At 43.2% G+C, this 22,153-nt stretch overlaps 1 protein-coding gene across 1 annotated transcript in view; it reads right to left on the reverse strand.

Moving 5' to 3' along the window:
* Positions 1 to 20,199: 20,199 nt before the first annotated feature.
* Positions 20,200 to 22,153, reverse strand: part of FAM120B (family with sequence similarity 120B) — a 55,439-nt gene continuing 53,485 nt past the window's right edge. The window contains exon 11 of the mRNA XM_049831014.1: positions 20,200 to 22,102. Coding sequence (XP_049686971.1) covers positions 22,099 to 22,102 — 4 coding nt within the window. The 3' untranslated portion in view covers positions 20,200 to 22,098. The remainder of the gene's footprint in view (positions 22,103 to 22,153) is intronic.

The raw sequence follows: 22,153 nt of genomic DNA on the forward strand, positions 1-22,153 counted from the left end.
GTTTAGCAGTTTGATGACAAATTACTACCGTCAATCTGGTTAGCTTTTCCAAGATGGTCACCAAATAAATGAAAACTGAATGCCACGATATCAGTTTTCATTAACATATGCTCATTCTGTTTATGCCTACTCGACGGTGAACTTTGCTGCTACCTCCAATACATGCATCTTTTATTGGAGATTTGAAATATTAGTGTCACATCAATGAAAGTAAGCAGTGAGGAGAGGAGGAGTGAACATCTTTGAAACAACACAGAAAATGCACACCACACAATTTTGGAAGACAAGATCTAACCTAAAGCCACATCTGAGCATGCATTTGCAAATACTCTTCTGAAAGCTGCCTAAATCTGCAACCAGATTCTCTTTCAGGATATTGTCACAGGCTTGAACAAAAACAAAGCATCACAGATTCAGGATTATGAAAAGTATGAATAACCTTGGCCAAAAATAGGTCTTTTGGTATGTCATTGGGTCAAAGGAGTACAGCAACAATGGCTGAGAAGGGGGAAACTTCTAGGAAAACAAAGAAACAGGATCCAAGGACTACAAATGTGTCTTCCACCAGAAAAAAGCCCAAAACTTAAAAAAACCCCAGCCCCCAACACCCTCCCGCCTCTCAAATACTTGAAAAGACAAAGGACTAGTAATTGCCTGTAAAATGTAATACACCACGTGCTGATGTGCAAGTAAGCAATATTGCAAAGAACCAGGATCTTTGCCATTTTCAGTAGAGAAACTGTGGCTGCAAGAGTTTGTTAATTACTGGTGGTGATGTTATTTGTACTTTAAAGCAAAGGCAGCCAAAATAACAGTGCCGAAGAATACCAGATGGATAATCCAAATTCTGAATATTCTGCAGGAGAAAACCCTTTGTATGCAAGTGATCTTTGCATTTATCATAAAGTGTCTTTGTTAATCCAGATATGATAGTAACTTTTATCTCAAAGCAAGAGTGGTTCTACTGAAAAAGAAAAAATGTAAACCAATAAACAATATTTCAATGAGAAACAAAACCTTTGGAGCCCAAAAGACCAGGTTTGAAGGAGACACTAGGTACATATCAGCCAGGGTGACAAAGGGAAAACAGATCACGTCTCCAGACAACTTGTTGACGGATATGCTTGCCAAAGATAATTTAGTGCTGAACAGAGAGCTGAAAGCAACTAAGTAAAAAATCAATAGGCATCCAAGTGGTGCTGTGTAGAGCAGTTTTACAGAGGACAGCATACATCAAAGTATGCAGTGAGAGTGAGCTGTGGCCTTTTCAGTCCTCAGAACTGAATTAAGTCAAACGCACATGGCTTCTTCATACAATGCTAACAGGATAGAAGGAAGACTTAAGCCCATCAGCAAGAACAGAGCAATGGATAAACCTCTTTGACTAAGACTTAGTTTATTTAGTCAGATGGGGGGGGGGGGGGGGGAAACGATCCACCAAAGCCCGCCTGAAACCATCACTATCCCATCTGTCTGTGTTATTAACAAAGACTTGTCCAAAGGCTGAGTGGTGTTAACAAGGCATCTCTGCTCATTTGAACTATACGAAGGTGCAGAAAGTCATAAAGTTAATACATTGTTAAACATTTACCAGACAAAAACAACAAAAGGTGGTGAGAAATCCAAGAGGATCCACTACCAGCATTTATTTCAAGGACACAACTGCAGGCCACAAAATCCAAGTAAGAGACAAATTTTTCTCTCGTCCCATCAGCAAGTCAGACCTCATCAAATTCTTGCTTAAAAAATGGTGTGCGTGTACGTGTAAATCACAAAGGTAAAGTATATCGCATCTCTGTTCAGCTGTGATCCTCTTGTTGTTCCTAATCAGAGACCGCCACCAGAAAACAGGACTTCTCAAAGTACCGTTAAAGAAGGAAGATGTGCGTTATAGTGCATGCTCAAACAATGGGTAAAATCCCGCAGTAATATAGATCTTGGCTAATGCATGAGAAAGTCAGAAAACAGACACAAAACATCACTCACTGACAGTAATATAATAGCGTGCTCCCCTGGGACTAACGCATGCAGAGTACTGATTGGCCTGCATGTCTTTTTGGGATGCAATGCTGTTAGTGTTTTTTTCAGACAAAGGAAAACTGGGAGCCCTAGAACTCATGCAAAGAAAATGCCATTATCAATATAACTTTTCAGTGTTTGGACAACCCTGGGAGCTTTCATCAGGCTTCTTTCAGAAATTACAAGAATTCACATGCCATCTGTTTGTCCCTAAAAGTGCAACAACTGATGCCATTATCAACCCTTCTCTGCCAAAAGGGATGAAATCGACTCCAGCCAGCTTCCCCCATGCAAAGATTGCTTATTCCAGCATGAACTGCATGCAAACTATTAAGCAGGAATTTGGAGATGATTCCTGCAATGTGAACCCACTCTGCTGGATCCAACAAGTTATGGCTGGACAACTGATGCCAAAGGGAATTTGGACATTCAGTGGATTGCCTGAATCATCATCACCCAAAACTGTCCTAAAGCTTATGAATTACAGATGTGTAATGTCCGTTCCTGCCAAAATGATGAATGCTTATGCATTAGTAATGGATTCAAATGCACAAAGATATGCAAGTTCCAAGCCATACCAACTGAATGACTGACAGTGGAAAGGAACAGAGTTTGCAAGATCACTTCAGTGAAGATTTGGCAGAGAAAGATGAAACAGAGAATAATCATGTCATACAAGACCTGTGAAATAAATGTCTGACACGCTTCCACAGGGGGAAAACATCACGTTGTTTACCGATGGTATATTCAAATTTATCAGTTCCCTACTTGTGTTCAGAGTCTCTTTTTTTACCCACAAACTACATACTCAGATAAAGTGAGGACTGTCATCAAAACCACGCTTAGCAGCACCGAACTGCTCCACTGAGAAAGTTGTCACGTGCAAACCAAGTCTAGAGGTAGTGACACCTGCAAGGACCTTCATAAGAATTTTGACAACAGGAACCATCAGCAAGAGGAATGCCTGACCTTGGCTCACCGGCTGTTGGCTGGACAACACGCTCACTTGTACTTTGTAAGACCTCCTCAAGTGGCTCCTTTTGGCAGGTGCTCCAGCTGCTAAAAATGGGCAAACTGTCCTTATTAAACGGGAAAATAGACTTCAATGGAGACAATAAGCTAGTGCTAACACAGAAGAAAAGTGGTCCTGCTCTCTCCCTGCCCTGGCTGCTCAGTTCCATCCTCGGTGGTACCATGTCCTGCCTACTGACACAAGGGTTTGCGGAGTTGTGCAATGAACTAGACTGGGGAAAATGGATCCAGCTACACCCCCACACACACACACACACCTCTCCCAACTCCAGCTGAATCTGCTCCATTTCACAATTAGGCTAGGAAAAGAAAAGTATGGTGAAAGGAAGAGAATAGTACAAGGGCAAGAACAAGCAGCCAGAAGCAGAGGAAATGTGGAACTACTGCTTTTATCAACACTGACAACTTGTGCCGGCTTAAAGTATTTGTCTGACTACAACCCTGGGATCTTCCAAATAGCATCTCATTTCAGCTTATGTATTACCACTCCATAATCCTGTCATCACTGCCTGAAGCTGGTCAAAACACAGCAAGGGAAGAGTTTTTTGGAAAAGAGAGTTTCTTTTCCAGAAACTAAACTCAAGCCTTTCTTCAGGTGTGAAGAGGACTGAATACCTGAAGACTACTCCTGCACATTGAGATCCAGCATGATCCTCACCCCAAAAAAAGTTTTGCCTCATTGCTCTTGACAAGCACTATTTCCCCATTACCAAGCACCAAAAGTCTAAATCAGAGAACATCCTACTGGGAAGATGACTGAAGATACTGAGGAGCAAAAACCCAGAATAAACTCGAGAAAGCCAAAACTGAATAAACTCGAGAAAGCCAAAACTGAATAAATCAATCACACTTTCTTCAGAGACCAGCCTAGCTGACTAACTTAGTTTCAGCACTCCTCTCCCAAGTTAGGGAAGCGATAGCCATTACCCATTCCCCTCTTTTCTTGCATGCCACGCACAGTTCGTTGTCCGCGATAGCGTACAAAACCTGTGCAGGTCTCTCACCGCCAGTGGGAAAGCCAAACAGTCTTCACACAGCTCTGGATCGCTCATTTCTGCTCACCAACAGTGTCAGCAGCAAGTGCCAGCTTGAAAGCTTTAGGATTTTAAAATAAATGTTTTTCTGCCTCTCAGCCCTCATCCCCAGGATGCTTTGATTTTTACATTGCTATGAAAGAATCCTTCGTTTATCTTATCCTTTTAATTTTGTTCATTTTGGCACAACTTCTTAGCTTCAATTCACTTGTTATTAAAGCGAATTGACTTTGGTAATTCAAATATTTTAAACATGTTATACTAAATATTTTATTTCTAAAACTTACCATAATCTGCCGTATTTTACCACGATTTAATATGCCTTTTAATATTGCATTTTTGTGTATTTTAATATGAAAGGCAAAAAGAAACTGATGTGACCGAAATAAGAATTTCAACCTTACTGAAATAAAAATATTCTATCAATGTGAAGGAATAAAAAGCATCGTCTCTCTTTCATGACCAATAGAAACACTTTTGCCTTCCACACCGATTCTGAAAATAAGCATCCGTAACATTCATTTCCCGTGCCCTAAAGGCGCTGACTGCGGAGCAGCTGCGGCGGGTACCCCAGACCCGTGTTTGCTGACTCAGTGGTACGGCGGCTGCTGCTGCTGCTGCTCCTTTGGACAAAGCACGCAGCCTGCGGTGCTCTCCCCGAGCTGCAGCTCACTAGTAACGATTTTACTTGTGCTTTTTTTGCAAAATTGATTGTTGGGCTAAAACTTTTGCATTCGGCACCAGCCCTCCGGTATCTGCACACTCATTTACTTCGCCTGAATCCAAAGGGTCTTTGAGATCGGGAGTTTTTTGACATGTGAAACGAACTCGGGCCGATTCAGATGATGATGTTAACCTTCCCAGCGTTCAGGTGACGAAAGAGGTCTCATTTCAATCTAAAGACCCAAACCCAAACCCCTTTGCTGTAAAAGCCTCCTACCCCAGGCAGCCTATAAGACTGTCGGAAACACTCCCGGAGCTCCGAGAGTCATTCTCTTTCCCCCATACCCCTCACCAGGCACTTGCATCAGGGCTGAAAATAATACCAGAAACAACAAGAAATTCCTGCCGGAGGGAAGGACCGCGCGCCCGGGAGGGAGGCAGGTAACGCCGTTCCCTCCTTCTCCCCAGCGGATCCTCCCCTCGACGGGAGCACACATGAAAGGTTTTATGGAAGTGACATATGTCTAATTGGCTGAAAGGTAATATTCAAAGGCTCGCCGCTCGTCTCTGAGCTCAGGGACTGCAGCTGGCAGAGTGTTAAATCAGTTAACAGTTGGGCCCATTACTGCGCTGCACCACTGCTGCTGCTGCTGCTGTTCCCGGGGCTGCTGCCCAGTTTGGCTCATTGAGCCCCCCAGTCAATGGAGAAGGCATCTCTATTGTGCACCTCAAAGCAAGCTCACAGCCCCTGAAAGAGAAACAGGCCCCAAACTACTGGGGCAGATCGTATGACAGGATTACTTGCTTGTTGTTCCTCTTTCTTTCTTTTTTTTTTTTTTTTTTCTTTTTTTTTTTTGCTTCTTTAAAGGACTTCTATTGGACTACAGGAAGGAATTACGTGAGAGGGAGACCGTATTACATAGTGACAGCTGGAAAACCGGGGACTGCAGACTAGTAACAGAGCTGGGTTCCTTCTGTGCCGGCTGGACACCTACCTAAGGCATCTTTTAATTAATTTGTGCGGAGAGCGATCTCCAGAACCCAGGCAGAGCAGAGCAAATCCTCGTGCAACTGATGTTAGCGGCAGCCCACCCCCCACGCTGCGGCGAGGACGGGATTTTTTCACAAAAGCACGCACAACAGCCCCGCTTTGCAAACCTTAGGGCACAGCAGTACAAGCAAGTATTTACTGTTCTTACAGGATCCAACCATCCAGATTCAGTAAATGCGTTAAAGCTGTGATTAAGCAGAGCTCTGAATGCCTAAGACTCCAGCCACAGCAGAGATCAGGTTCTCGGCTGGTTAAAAATCGCTATTTCTCTAATGGTGTCAATAGACATCGACGGGCTAAGGAACTTCCCTAGCAGCCCAACAGTGCTTCTGTAAGTAGTTCCGATACCCCTGTCTAAGCCATATCAAGCAGGCAATTTATATCCACACACCCCGCTCCGCTTTTTGCAAGCCAAAGCTTGGGTACACCCCACAGAAGCCCGTATATGTGCTTGCAATAAAACATCTACGGTTTGCCTTCCAGTGCTGTAGACAGGCACAGCACCAGAGACCTCCACCACCGCTTAAGATGAGGATGGTAACCATTACATAGCTACCCATGAAGGCAGCAAGGGCATCACTACCTGGAATTTCAACATGACCCTTAGCTGCTACACTCTCCTAGAAACGCGCAGACATTACAAATTTCTGGTGAAGTACGTGCATATGCCTCGTCTCACCTTGTCAGTAGCATCTCAAAGCTTTGAAATTCTTTCATTTACCCCTCTCACTGTTCAAATACCACCCAGTAAAGCCACACTCTACCTTCTCAGCCACATGTAGAAATCAGTGCAACTATTTAAACTGAGTCTAAAAACTACACAAAACATGCAGTCCTGTCCTGGGTAAAAATAGCACTTTCACTTGGGAATGGCAAATCCTGCTGGAGGCTGGGCAGATGGTGGCTCATGCTACCAGTTTTCCTTCACGTTTTTTGATCGAGGGAAAATCAAGTTGTCAAATCTTAAAGCAAAGTGTTAAATTCTGCATTGTTTTGACTCAAAATGCATAGTAGTCCAGGCTTGTAAAGCCAGCAAAACCCCCAAGCTCTATGACATTCTTGGAGGGGAGAAAAGATTGGCTCAATTTTCATCTACGTACTGGCACATTTGCACCATTCTGGCAACAAACAAAGACACCAAAGTGGATTTAAAAGCAGACTGGCACCAAACGAGTTGACACAGGAGAAGGTATAAATCTAGAGTGCTCAGGCTCCATTGTGGTAATCGTGATAAACTGCAGATAAATGCTGTTATCATAACCACAATAAGGGCAAGGTAAGAGACCTGGCTTGCCACTTGACAAAAGCACAGCACGCTACCTCACACGTGCCACGGAATAAGACCCAACACTCAGGCACTCACCACAAAGCAGATGAGGCAATGTAAATCCCCACCCTCGCTGGCCTTGTGGTAATTTGTTCATGTACTCGTCCCCTGGGTGAATAAAACCAGCCTGTTGTGCCAGAACATCCTGAAATAGCAACATATGCTGAAGTTGTCTGTTATTATTAACACCTAGGATTACGTCAGTATGTATCATATCTTATGCAGCTCTACCACACGTCATGTAGTCTCTGAGCACACAGCATTATTGTACTATTCAGTCATTTAATTAAAACAATAATTGATGTATAGGGTGAAAAATAAATAGCCCTTTTTCTGAAGAGCTTATAACTTGGCCTTATGAAAAGATGGTGTAGATATCCGACAGGATGCATTAAAAAATGGGAAGAGGATTTTTGTGCTAGGAAGGAAAGAAAAGAGAATGTTAGAGACATGAGAAGCAAGGGTTGCTGGCAAAAAGGCCAGCCAGAGCCCGGCTGACTGGCCAGACTACGGGTACGATTGACAGAGGACCGTGACAGGAGACAGAAAGGGTAGGCTGGAAGAGAGAAAGGCTAAAAAGTTCCCTTTTGCTGTGTAGGGACTGCCAAGGGACAACGTGTCTGAGAAAAGGTTTGGGGAGAACAGGAAAGAAGCAAGGCTGGACGGAAGGGAAGGGAGAGAAATGGAAGGGCGATGGGAGAGTCTTTGGCCCCGAGGCTGGGGCTGAGACATCATGTAAGTGACCGCGCTCATCCAGGGACCGAAACCCCAGGGTCAGCAGGAAAAATGCCAAGGAATTCCAACACAGAAAACAAGCGATCGAGACATTTTACAACTTCAGAGCATTTAACGCTACCGAGCATCCACACTTTCTGCATCCTAAAGACCATCACTTTTTACCCTAGCTATTGCGCTCAGCTTCACCAACAAAGTTTATTTATCAGATGCCGCTCTAGTCCCTTCACGTATAAGATGGAAAACTACAGGACAGCACGCTCGGCCCTCGTGTCTGGTATGCAGCTCCTGTTGGCCCCACGGCTGAGCTGGGGCTCTTGGTGTGTAACGAAGGGCAATATGGTCTAGCGATCTCAGCAGGCGAGGGCTGGGAGGTGGGCATGCCGTGCTTCTCGTGCCAGCTCTCACACTTTGCTTCTCCCTCTTTAAAATGGGAATACCACCTGCCAGCCCCCCAGGCTTGTCATGAGGATTGATTAACATTTGTAGACATTTTTAAGAGAGGGGGGAAAGCTCACCAGGCAGAGCTACAAAAAGGCTGCGTGTGAGCAAACGGTTTTAGCACCACCACTACGGCTCGACAAGGCTTTCACTCCACAAACTGAGGCCTACACCGTAAAGGAATGGTTACATTTGGATTCACTTACGTCTGAAAAATTTGTGGCTGTCAGGTACAGCTCCGACACGCAGCAATTACAGACCAAGTGACTCTTAACCAAGGGAAAAGTTGCCCATCTCTTGCCTTTTGCTTGGCTCCAAAACTCCCTCTGTAGCCTCGCAGGTTTTCGGGGCTGTAAGTGTTTCTGCACGATGCCAGCTGCAGTCTCATCGCACAAACTTTCTACCCACCACCGACCCTGGGCTCCCATCGGAAAGCGTGCCTGCCCCTACGTCCGAGCCTCTAACGCCGACAGTTTATCACGGGCACGCTAGCTCTGCTGCAGAATGTAAAAACGTTCGCCCTGAACCTCGTAACTTGGATTTTGACTGCGCTCCCCCCCCCCCCCCCAAGTCCAGGCAAAAGGCAGGGATGGGGTAACCCGTACCGCAGCGGGGCTGCCATTCCAGAGCACAGATAAAAGTGAAACCTGAGCGGAAAATGTTTGCGGTGCCACTGGCAATCAAGGGCCGGGTTGTCCCAGCAACGGGAACACTTCATCAGCTCAGCTAACAGATGGTCAGTGAGCAACAGGCAGCATATGTTCCAATAAGCACTGACATCAGCACAGATGGAGGGTGGGCAGGAGGCTGGCCCTGAAACATAACCTGACATTTCCTTCTCATTTGGTGCTGCATTGTTATAACTCACACAGGAAGATTAGCAGGGAAAAGTGAATAGCATTAGGGAATCTGCTCAGGAACCCATTACTAACACTTCACTGCAGTTTTAGATTTTTACTTAACCAGAGTGCAACATTGTTAACAACATTCAGGGGCAGAAAAGGAAAATGCAGTGGGTTTTAACGATGGGGCTTTATTTTCATCACAGGCAGGTTTTCCCAAGAACACTAATTAACAGATTGCCACCTTCTAGGACTCTAGATCTCCAGTTCCACTGATTTCTACGGCTTTTTCTTTTACTCCTTCCATCCCTCCCCCAACAGAATGCACCCAAATACCCCACAGGATTAAATAAAGCCCCACAACACATTGTCACAAAGAGTATAACTTTCCTCAGCCCACAAATAAACTTTAATGTTTGCTACAAAAGACAGAAAAACAGCCACAGAAGGAAAAAAAAAAATAATCAAGCATATATCCCTACTGATGAGTGTTCAATAAAAACTAGGAATCAAAGGAGACTACAGTCCTTGGAAATCAACAACAGATTGATCTGGGACACAGGGAATCAGTATGCAAACAGGTTACACACAAGTTGTATATTTATAGACTTGCATTGAGGATAATGGGAAAGCATGCTGGACGGCTCCAAAATGCCTCTTTGGGACAGACAGCAAGATGTCAAGTTGATAACATCCAAATGATGTAAGCATATAGCTGTATCACAGGCAAATATTAAAGAAACACAACATGTGCAGCAAGAACCTTCTGTTACCTCTCGAGATGATACCTTTAAAAGTCTTTTCCTCTGCTAACGCATGGGAAAGTTTAGCAGGCACCTCCCTTCAATGCTAATGGGACTTATATGTACATCCATCCCTTGTGTCAGCAGAAGAACAGACCCTCCAGTGAAGCCAGTCTACAGTCCTGGGGGACTGCCAAGCTGTTTTGGGGATGGCAAACCCTTCCATCTCTGTTCCTTGTGCCTTTCTTTGGAGAGCATGAATTTGATCAGAGATTTGCAGTCTGGATAACCCCCTGTACCCCGCCTCTATTTATTCACACAGTTTCTTCTCTGAAGCTTTACCCAGATACTGTGCAGTCCTATAGCCCCTTCACAAAACGATCTCCTGCCCTTCTTCAAGCTATAATCTCTTTGACAGGTGAATATCATCATCAGCCCTCTTTTAGCAAAGACCAGCACACGGAGTCAATTGCCGATATTTCCAAGCGGCTTCTAGTTTTGCACACCTCGGTATCTGGCCTCAGCATTACAGACATATTAGGGGCACTATTCCACACATTTAGTGGCCACCCACGACAGCAATCAGTGCCCAATGGATCGAAGCTTCATAAGAGACTTCTAAAGAGGGCAGGCTGTGCTCTAGCAGATGACAATGGGTGTCACAAGATACTGGTATGTCTTGACCAAGGTCACAGAGTTAGTAAATGCCAGGTCTAGGAAAGTGCAGGGGAATTAATCAGGTTTCCTAACTCTGTCCCATATCCTACCAAGTAGACAGAATCCTCTTACAGCAGACCAAATTAGATACTCATCAACTCTGAAAACACATGTTCAATGAGAACTCCCTAACGAACGCTGTTCGTCAATGAGCAGATACGCAATCACACACAACTGCAGATTTCTGCATAGGTAGCAAGGCGTCCCAAGCATGTGCCCTCGTTGCTAACTTCCAGAGGCAAGCACTGGAACTCCAGTAAAGCCATTTAAGAACACTTTTCACCTGAAAAGACCAAGCAGCTGAACCATTTTTGATTCATTTCAAGCACAAGGATGCCAGACTGCTGAGAGGTGCCCATTTTATGCTCTGGGCTGCTTTATGCTTATGCCATCACTGACATTTAGTCAATCAAAAAGGCAATCTGCAAGTCTGGGATTGTGCTGGTGGAAGCCCACCTCTTTCAGAGCTGTTCGGGGGACTCTCTTCCACTCATAGGGGTGGTTTGTTCCTTTCCTCCACCACACGTAAGCAAAGCTTGTACATACTTACTAGTTTGGCGCAGCCTCACTGTCCCAATTACACCAAAGGCTTTGTATTTCAAACATCACCATTTAGTTCTTTGGCAAATCTTCACTGATGTTAAAGCAGGACAGATCCTTTATGATCAACGGTGGTCTTACATGAAAGCTGATGATGGTCAGAGATACACTAAGTCAAAATGAAAAATTCAAAGCATGTGTTTCAATTGTGGCTGTAACACTGACTGTTTAGAAAACAACTGCAGGGTGAGCACATACAGCCAGTATCTGTTAGTTGAGGACATTCGGAATGACATTTAACACATGAAGTCTTTCAGGCTGCAGAAGGATTGGTCTGGTTTGGTATAATGTGGTCTTTATCAGAAAAAATATCTTCTGTTTCTCTATTTGCACTACATATATTCCAAAATATGAGGCAATCAGGGCACTGGGATGAGTTATCCAACAAGACAGGGACTGAGTGTGCCATTTCTCCCCGCGTATCTATCCCTATGAGACAGAGGCCAGACAGAGGTAATTTCTCTAGTAAAACCAGCAGCCTAAAGGCTGTTAACATTGCCTCGATCTCCAGAAGATTCCCGCCTCCATGTACATCCACTGAAGAATCAACCTGGCCAAGGTACCCGAGCACTCCCTTCCAGTGATTCCCTCAGTTCTCTGGAGCAGTACGGATAAGGGCTCGGGCAGGCGGCTAATCTGAGCAAGGAACAGAAAGAGAGGAGATTGCTTCCACCTCTCCTTCACTCTCCAACTTCCCGATCCTCAGAATGAGCAGGACATCTGTTGAAATAAAGGTTATATCTCTCTGCTGTTCACTGCCTTCGTTCTAAACTCACTACAGCCATCACTCATAATGTAAGGCACCAGCTTGTCAAAGGTTAATGTATATTGTTGATGACACTAAACTGGGTGGTGAGATGGGCATGTCAGAAAGGAGAGACTTCTTACAGAAAGACCTGGACAGGCTGGAAGAGTGGGTTACCGAGAACAGTATGAAGTTTAACAAAGACAAGAGGAAACTCCTGCACCTGGGACACCATAACCAAAGTGCCCAGTACAGGCCAGGAGCAGGCTGGGGAGCAGCCTTGCTGAAAGGGACCCGGGGGTCCTGCTGAACGACAAGCTAAACAGGAGTCAGTAGCGCACCGCTGCAGCAACAACTACGGCAAATCCGATCCCGGGCTGCATCCGCAGGTGCATTGCTAGCAGAGATAGAGCCGCGATCATCCCGCTCTGCTCGGCACTTGTCAGGCTACACCTGGAGTACTGTGTCCAGTTCTGGTCCCCGTAATTCAAGAATGATGCTGACAGACTAGAGAGGGTCCAAAGGAGGCCATGAAGATCACCAAAGGGCTGGAGAACCTGCACTATGAGGAAAGACTGAAGGAGTTAGGTCTTTTCTCCCCGGAGGAGAGAAGGCTCAGGGGGGACCTCATCACAGTATTCTGGTACTTAAAGGGCAGCTACAAAGAGGATGGAAGCTCTCTCTTCACAAGGAGCCACATTGAGAAGGCAACATGCAATGGGTCCAAGTTGCACGGGGAGAGGTTTCATCTCGATATAAGAAAGAAATTCTTTACAGTGAGAACACTCACTCACTGGAACACCCTCCCCAAGGATGTGGTAGGGTCCTCATCACTGGAGGTTTTCACGATGTGACTGGACAGGGTGCTAGGTAATCTCATCTAGGTTCCCTTTCCCATGAAAGGATGGGCCAGATGATCTTTCAAGGCCTCTTCCAGCCTGGGCTGTTCTATGAGTCTATATCTCCCACTGCTTAAGAAAAAAAAAAAATAAATTTACAAAATGCTTTTGGGAAGAGAGGCTGGGTTCACCTTAACGTGGAGCAAGTCCTTCCACTACAGGCAAGGTTCCGGGTTCCCTCACTTGCTCCCAGCCACCAGTTTCTGCCCCTCCTTCATGCTGGTGCTAGCTTTTGTGCAGCCACAGCAGATGGACCGAGTAACTGATCAAAAACTAGCATTTATTTTTACTTTCTTGAGCAGGTTAGCTTTCAGTCAAGCCAACTCCCTGACTTTGTAAACAAGGCACAAGCAAAGCAAGTCCGCGGGCAGTAGTTTTCAATTTGCTACAAAGCCGTCCACTGGAAATTTTCAAGATAGATGACAGTAATATCAGTTCGACTTCAACTAGTGTGGACATGTAGCCGCAAAGGTGTCCAAGAATTAAGTGGCAGACACTGGTCAGTGTGGGTCTTGTCTGGAATTTTAACCATCGAAGCTGCAAAGTACTAGCACAGGCAGGACCTACAGCTGATGCGCTATACCTACAAGTAAAATCTCTGACGGGGCGGAGAAAGGAAACCAGGGCATTAAAAGTCAGTTCACTGGGGCCTTCCTGAACATTTGCCTTTGGGACATGGAGAACAGGGGCCATAAAATACAGCAGAATCCTTACTGAGAGCAGATCCCGGAGCCTATGAAAGAGGACGGCAAATGGTGTAGTTGCTTCGCCTAACGTCCCCACCCATACGAGGGCTTCGGTGATACGTTAAAGCGTTGCAAAGAGAGACCCCAGCAAAATTTGCTCTGAGGAAGCACGAACAGAGCAGTTCTAACGAGGCTCATGCAATGGTAGGAGCATATTTGTGCAGGGACTGGCAGTGTTTTACAAGCAATTGCAGGTGCCTGATCTTAATGCTAGCAACCGCTTCTTTTTGTCTGTACTGTAGCCAGGACTTGTGAGCGTGAGAGAGATTGAATGCTTTGTAATGAAGGTATATTGTAACATTTCTCTCCAGGTGGCACTTTGTTAACAACAATTAGATCCTGATTGATCTTTGAAGGGCTAATTCTTATGTGGTTTGCAAGGGTCCTACAAGGAGCAAGTGTTGAGTGGGGGCACTTTAAAAGTATTAGTGAGAAAAAAAAAGAAGAATAGTGCCATAAGAAATTTGCAATACAATGCCCAAGCCTCCTTTGCACCCCATAGTAATTTGTTCTTATTCCTGTTATTATCCCCTCGGGCACTAATGGTCACTTTATTAATTAGTTGAAAATTGCATTCTAGGTCAAATGGCAGCTTTTTTCCCTCCCATTGTTGCAAATTGCTAGTGGTATGGCCCAGTAAATGGCAGTGTTACTACAAAATGGGAAAGATCCTTTGCTTTTCAAGATAAAGCCCATGGACCAGCTGCACTTTCCATGACATTTCTAAGCAGAGCATTTCCCCAGGCCTGCTTTTAAGCAGTTAGAAATTAAACAGAACTCACTGTCATTGTTAAGATTTCTAATCATAGGCTGTTACTGTATTTGCTCTCACTCTCCTCACCCTCCCCCCCCCCATTTTAATTCTAGCCAAGCCTGTTTTCTAAGGTGCATCTCTGCAGCGCTCAGCCCCATTTTTCAGGAAAGTAGGCAGTGTGTTTAGGTGCCTTCGTTTCTGGTGCTCTAATGGAAGTACTTTAGAAACATCCACTTTAGCAGAACAGGACTGACTCCTAGCAATTTCTGAGAAAAAAAGGTCGTGTCTGTGGCATCTGAAGTTATGAGCCTTGAAAATTACAAATCGCTCTTGAAAATATTTGCTGGCTACTGAATGCAGAAATAGAGCAAACCACAGTCTCAGAAAATGAAATGGGAAATTACAGATTTTGTGAAAGATTTTCGTAAAGAAAACTCCTACTGAGGACAATAGATGTTTAGCCTTTAAACCAGAGGATCAGCCCACCAGAAGTGAACATCAAAGCAGTCTATTTTCCATTAACTACTTTCTGCAGCCTACTGTGCTGGATGCAATCTGTCATGCGAGTTTGTAGTCCAGCAGTCAGGAAAGCTACCAGAAGTCAGAAGGCCTGGGCTCGTTTCCCAGCACTGTCAGCCTAACACATCTAAAAGGGTGCACTTAATCTGAAGTCAGTTGCACAAGCCATCTAAGACAAAACATAGCCCTTAATTTCTGTTTTTCAAGCAATTTTGGCCTCATATCCTCTTAATCTTCTTCTGTAAAATTACCTTTAAACTGATTTATCTCCTTTTCTGGTGGGCCCAATTTAAAACCAACAGAATTCAGAGGGCAACCTCCCTCCCCCCCCCCCCCCCCCCCCAGCCCTTCAGAGATTTAACTGGAGTCATAAAAAGAGTGAGGAAACTTTTTGTATGGGAGAAAAATGCTAGAGAGTCTCTTACAGAAACTTCACACATGCTACCCTCACATATCTGGAAGTACAACTGTTTTGGGGTTGAAACTATTCCCTCTCGAAGGATAGATCATATCCAGCGCACGGAGAGGCAAATGCATCTTAACCTCCAGCAGGCTGGACGCTCATCTTCTCAAAATCTAAATGCTGCGAGCTGGCACCAGCTGTAGCCCCTAGTAAGCATTAGACGGGGCAGTTAACAACCCCCCGAATCACTGCACTCCTGGAGCACAAGCAACAGAAGCTTCCCCCCCTGCCAGACCCTAATTTCTAAACCAACAAGCTACCAGCCTTGCTAGGTTGGGCTCTCTCTACAGATAGATGGGGGTGTTTATCAGGGAGAAGGATGGTGGATTGATTAAGCAATAACACGTTGGTGTAAACAAATGCACAATGACAAATTTGGGATTTCTTTCCTACTCCCAACAAGTAAGTGTTAGGACACACAAACTGGCTCCTATTAGCACTTAATTTTTTTTCTTTGATGCTATTTTTTAACTTGCTTGGAGCAAAAGTTTCTTACAGCACTATTTGTTGCCAGGAATTAACATAGTAATCAGTAACACAAAGAAGTAAAAGAATTCCCTCCTCAAAATAAAAGGAGGATGAATTTGCAGGTTATTAATTACTTCTTTTCTTCGACCACTTCAGGAAATCATTTAAAATGTAACTTTTATATAAAGCATAAACCACAATCACTGTCTAGACTTGCAGAGGCATCACACACAGTTGCAAAATGAGCCTAGATGTGCAGATAGTCAATTAAAAAAATACAACTGCATTAGGTGTATTGGAACCATGATGAAAGTACAGTACGCCCTAGGTTTCCGAATTGTTTTGGAAACCTAGAACTTCTGATCTAGATGCACTAGCCACCTTCTTAATGCTCCATGCTGCTGTGCATCAGCTGTGTAGCTGCTCTCCCTTCTTTTGTTTGGAAATGTACTGTGGCTAGTGGGGGTTTTTTCACCTCTCCTATTTGTTCCTTTGTGGAGCCTCCCCTCCGCATAGGGAAGGAAGAGTAGAAGTTAAATCACACAGACAAAATGAAGGCTTTGTGAAAGAGAGAAGTATTGCAATTTGCCCAAAGATGGTTAAGATTCTGAGTCAGCCTTACCCCCCATATTTAAATGCGGTGATCTTTCATATGCGTCTTACATAACAAGAGGTCTAGCTTTATCACCAGCATGCCTCAAACCTGGATAAACTTTACTCAAATTGAAAGCCCTCCAGCAGAATGTAGATCAGAAGGACTAAATGATCTGATGGGTAATTAAACCAGAGGGTGAAGATGATTATCAAAAGGCAGCACATCATACACTTACATCCTTTTAGTTGAGCTGCATCATCATCACAAATGAAAACTAAAGTATTCTCAGAAAGTAAATACAAGAGCCTGCTGGGCCTCTGCTATTAACAAACAAACCCTTGACTAAAATAAAGCTGGATCTGATAAAGCTAACACCTGAACGGTTACCTTGACTTAAATTTTCCAAATGCCATAAACAACATGCAAGTTTCTCATCACTTTTCCAAAAAATAGGATCCCTTCCACTGAACAATCACTCTTTGAGCTACCTACAGCATATTTAGACATCCCATCTGAGATCAGAACAGCTCTAACAGCACAGTTTTGCTCTTTAATAAGAGTCCAAAGACCAGCTGCATACTTGGCTACCTAATTTTTGAGACAGAGGGCACCATTCTCTATTAAAAAGCCTTCAGTTATCAAGCATTTTCAGAGGGCTTATATCCAGCATCAGTTTCTGTGCCTTGTATTTCTCGTGTCTTCTGGCATGAAAAAGAGAAGATTAATACATTTGAAATATCAACATATTTCATATAAAAATTCATGCCTAGATTAGGTATATTAACATTGAATATATCCCTTTTTATCTATGTGACCACTACTAATAATAGGTCATTCAATAAGTGATCTAATGACTAACTGTGGGAGAATAAACAGAACCAACACAAAGATAAAAGCCTAAAAACATTAAATGTTGTATGCATCCCTCATATTCTATGTCTCTTCCTTGCTTCCCTAGGCTGTGTAATTATCAGGTTTGTGATTGTATTAGATTAGCAAATCAAGTCCTTCATCTCTGAAGGACTGGTGAGCAGTAGTTGCAAATATAATCGAAGAGGAGAGGAGAGTCTTTTGGTGATGCTTATTGATGGAACACAATTTTGGTATCAAATATGAACACCCAGTGCAGAATGCAACACTGTATGACTGAAATTCTGCAGTCAGAGCGGTTCTTTAGCCCCAGCCCTTATTGTAGTATATAGAGATATGGGAGACAGAACTTGAAATTACTACAGCTGAAGTCCTGCCTGCACTCTGATTTCAAGCGTGTTAGAGAGTTTTCAGTTGTGCGTTATCATAACTCCTACCCATGCAATGAGCAGCACTCAGTACAAGATCAGGGCCAGTACTTGGTTTTGATTCCTTCCCTGAACAAACAAATACTGAAGACTGTAAGGTTGGTTTTTTTTAATACAATAAAGATATTTTCCCTATTGGTACAAGGGAAACCAAACATTAGTCCTTAATTTTGTAGTAAGATTAAATAACACATTGAGGCTGGTGAGTACTCAGACAGAATACCCTGCCAGCTGCCTCTTTGTCTTTTACAGTCAACTCTTCAACTCATCGTGTGTTGTCTCAACCACAGAGCCCCAAGAGGACCACATACTTCCAGGTAAAAAATCCTAGCCAAGGCACTATAGGTTAAACTTAGACCCTAATGTCCGACCTAGGACTCCAAGAGCAGTACAAGCCAGCAGAGCTCTAAGAGTATTAGTTGCAGGAACACATTCTTTATCCATTGAGCTTCCACGTTCTGAACCAGCTTCACATTTGTGATGTGTAACGGTGAAACACGGTGTACGTGGTAGCCCGATTATGAGTGAGAAAGGTCTGGATGTCAGCTACAAGGTCTAGGAAAGCAATGAATGCGAGGTCCTAATTGTATCGAGATACACAAAGACACTTCACTGGTTGTAGCAAAGTTTTCAAGTTTTTTCAAGCTGCTTTCAGCTGCAAGTAATCCCAGAGGCCATATCTACTGTTTTGACACTGTCCAATTACTATGGTAGTTTGGCTGTAAGGCCAAACTTTCTGACAACCTGCGCTGTCGGGGCCTTAAAGGCCACTGTCATGGAGCAGCAAGGGTGGGCTGCTCCGCAAGGGAAGGCAAACCAGCGGCTGAGTGACAACGCAGGTAAGGCAGTGACCTGACTGGTGAAGGTGCAGTCCCACAGTACCTGAAGAAGAGCAGAGCAGGTCTGATGATGGTAACCAGGTTCACCCAACAGTCCTGTGATCGCTGGACAAGTCTATGGCGATGAGGGATATCCCAAGGTCAAACTGGGAAGTCTAGTCAGCAAGGCAAGGGCAGAATCGGTCAGGTGCCAGGCTGGGCACAGGCATACCTGCAAAGTCTGTTAGGCAAGGACCAAGGGCAAGGACCTGGGCTTAAATGCAGCTCACAAGCCAAGGGGCAGAGGCCTCCCATGAGACATTTCACAGCTCTCTCGCACAGGGCTTTCTCACACCCCAGCTGGATCCAAGCACAAAACGTCATGGTATCCCTACACTCTCAAGCATGATATGCCTACATGGCACAAACAAGCCAAGGTTTCTGCTTATTTACTGGGCTGACCATGCTTCTATATCATCACCAAAAGATACTCTCTAAGAAGGAGGCTCTGCATCCCAGAGGAATCTCCCATCAACCTTCCTAGGGAAGGAGCATATACTAGCCTGCCTCCCAGCTTAGCTGACAAGGAGAGGTCAACAGTTAAACATGAACACTTAAACCTTTGATCTTCTTCCCCAATATTTCATTAAAGACCACCTTTGCAAAATAATACCATGTGTTTGATTATCCTTATAACTTTGCCCAGACAGCATGGCACAAAAAGGTTTGTAGAGCTTTAGTGCTGCTGTTCCCCTCCATCTCAGTGCAGCGCTTGCTAAGGTATGAAAGCAATTAAAACTGTAGTTTCCTGTTTTACAGAACAGGCATAATCTATATATTTTGATACTTAAAAGTGCCACAGCATCATAAGATTAACTCAGTGTTTCAGTGTTTTCTGCAGTCCAAAGTCAGATTCCCAGTGTGACGGTGTCACAAATGAGGAAAGTAATGTAAGATGAAGGATACATAATAAGAGGAAAGTTGAAAAATGTCTTCCTGTTGGCCATTCTTTCTCTCACAGTGACCACATCATGATTTCTGTTCAGTCACAGTTGACTAAGTTATTGCTATTAATGAATGTTCTCTGAATCCTCTTCCAGAAGGGCAATAAATAAAGCTAATAAATAAATCTGCAATTTCAGTGAACATTTGACGAAACACAGCTACCCAGTGCACAGGCTAGAGAAGACAGTGAGCAATATAGCCAAACCAGAAATAAGAATGCTTTTCTTCACAAACACAGGTTCCTTCACTTCAAATCCGCATGTCTGTTTTTCCTCTGTCCTGTACCCATTCAAAGTAACCCTGTAGTCCACATATTAAGTAAACCTTGTTAGACTGGAATCTTTAAGGTCATGTTCTTGTATGTGATTTCCTCGTACAGTCCAAAAGCTTTATAGTACTCTGACTAATTTAACGTTCAGTGAGACAGGAAAGTAGCACCTCTATGTTGTGACTTCATGCTTCTGCTTTTGCTCTATGATTCCTGGTGGGAAAAAAAATATCTTTTGGCTTGGAAATAATAATAAGCAGCTTCTGTTTATGGTCTAACATTAGGAAGAAAAAAAAACCTCACAGAGAAGCTAACAATTCTTCAGTAGTCAGGGTAATTATTACCAACGATTCATAACATACCAGAACTAGCACAGCAAAACTCCCACTCTAACTGTATTTAACTTTGTTTATTGAGGCCAACAGAAATCTTTTCTCATATCAAAGCCTGAAGGGGGAATTACCAACAAATCCTGGCACACATTTACATTCTTTTCAAATACACTATTATACATCATGAGATTCCTGAAACTAGAGAACTTTCCATAAAACTCAGACCACATTATTCCAAAAGGTTTTGGGGGGGGGGTGGGGGTGGGGAAGGCGGTAGTACAATTACAGTCAGTGACAAATCAATAGAAAAAGGATGCAGGAATGCCCCTATCGTGACAGGATTCCTGGAATGCAAATCAGACAGTGTCGTGTAAAAGTTATGTCTGTTCAAACTTTTAATAGAACTAGAAATACTGTATTGCTGCCAATTTATTTGTTTAGCTGGACTGTTGCTACATGCAGAGTATGAAAGAATGTATTTATTGGGTTACAAATAGAAAAATACATGCGAGGAAATTACAGTATTGAGTTACGTATGTCTGACAATACTGTTCACTTTGACATAACATGTATACTAAATAGGAACTAAGTTCCACTGACAGTTGACTGAAACAAGTTATCTGCATGGGGCCTAAGAAACAACATGAACTGAACAATAATGGACTAAAACCAACAGAGTTTAAATCGGTAATCATTGTACCATAAACATAAGTGCAAGTTCTACAATAGCTATAATACTTCTTCTGAAAATAGGTTTCAAAATTAGAGCTAAATTTTCTCTTTAGAATATAAAAATAATACCTTTCCCTCATGCTAAACACTTCTAAAGATATTTGATATCAAGTGTACTTATGTACTACTCTAAAAACACACATATCTCCAAAGTAGTAATAAAGTCTGTGTGATGAATAATAGACCAGTGAAAATTAACACAGGAGATACCCGACTGCCCTACCTGTACTCTGTCCATTTACTTAGATGTCTGGGACTACCTTATCAGGATGGAGTGAAATCACAGTGCCACTAATATCTGCAAAAGATGCACCAGTGATGTCAACAGGGAAAAAAATTTACCGTGTGCTTCAAACAACTGCCACTTCAGAGAAGGAAAAAAAAAAAAAAAAGAATGCATTCAAAATGTCTGTTAGTTTCCCGTTGATTTAGAATTTCCTCCAAAATTATACTGGCCAGAGGCTCACACTGACACCTTTACTTTGAGGTTAAAGACAGATGTAAGGTCTGGCATAAACCTTAAATGTTTCACAAATGACTCACTACATATGGAGGAGAATTCTAGATATTCCAGAAGAGGACTATGCATTTGACTCACCTCTGAAAGGCCCCAGAATAATAGGATATTAAAGCTGTAGCAGTTTTGTACATAGAAACCAATTTTATAACTTTCTGGAAAGTTTTAGCTACCCCTTTCTCATTCTCAGAGACTGAGAAACTATGAAAGTAAGCCACATGATGGAAAAGTAACATTTTTTAACCATCATATGATTGTAAACACTTTAGAAGTACCCTTTTTTGTCCGAGACTGACCACTTTCAGCCTCATCTACCATAAACGTTTAACAGAAGAGACACAATAGTTTTCACAACAGAACCAGATGAATTAATTAAATTGTTGCAGCCGTCTTCAACATCTAGGACTGGTCACTACTTTTTAGACATAATTTTTTGATGACCATTTTTCATATCTGTGTCAACAAGGTTTTTTTAAAGTGCTCCAAACAATACTATCTGGAACCTAAATTATATAATAATTGTTTCACAACATTCCATAAGCTATAGGCTAGAAAAAAAAAGTATACAAAATAAAATGGAACTGAAGATGAGGCATGATAAATTTCTGATTAGAGCCTTTCTACCACCATTTTTTAAAACACTGATGAAGTTTTTATGATCTTCAACATACAGCATTTCATAAAAATGTGTCTTTTCTCCTATCCATTTTCATCCACTTCCAGTAATCAGTACGGTCACCTGGGTAATTTAAAAGACAAACAGTTGTGAGGAGTCAAATCAGACACATGA

Source organism: Accipiter gentilis, chromosome 28, assembly GCF_929443795.1.
Source record: "Accipiter gentilis chromosome 28, bAccGen1.1, whole genome shotgun sequence".
Lineage (NCBI taxonomy): Eukaryota > Metazoa > Chordata > Aves > Accipitriformes > Accipitridae > Astur > Astur gentilis.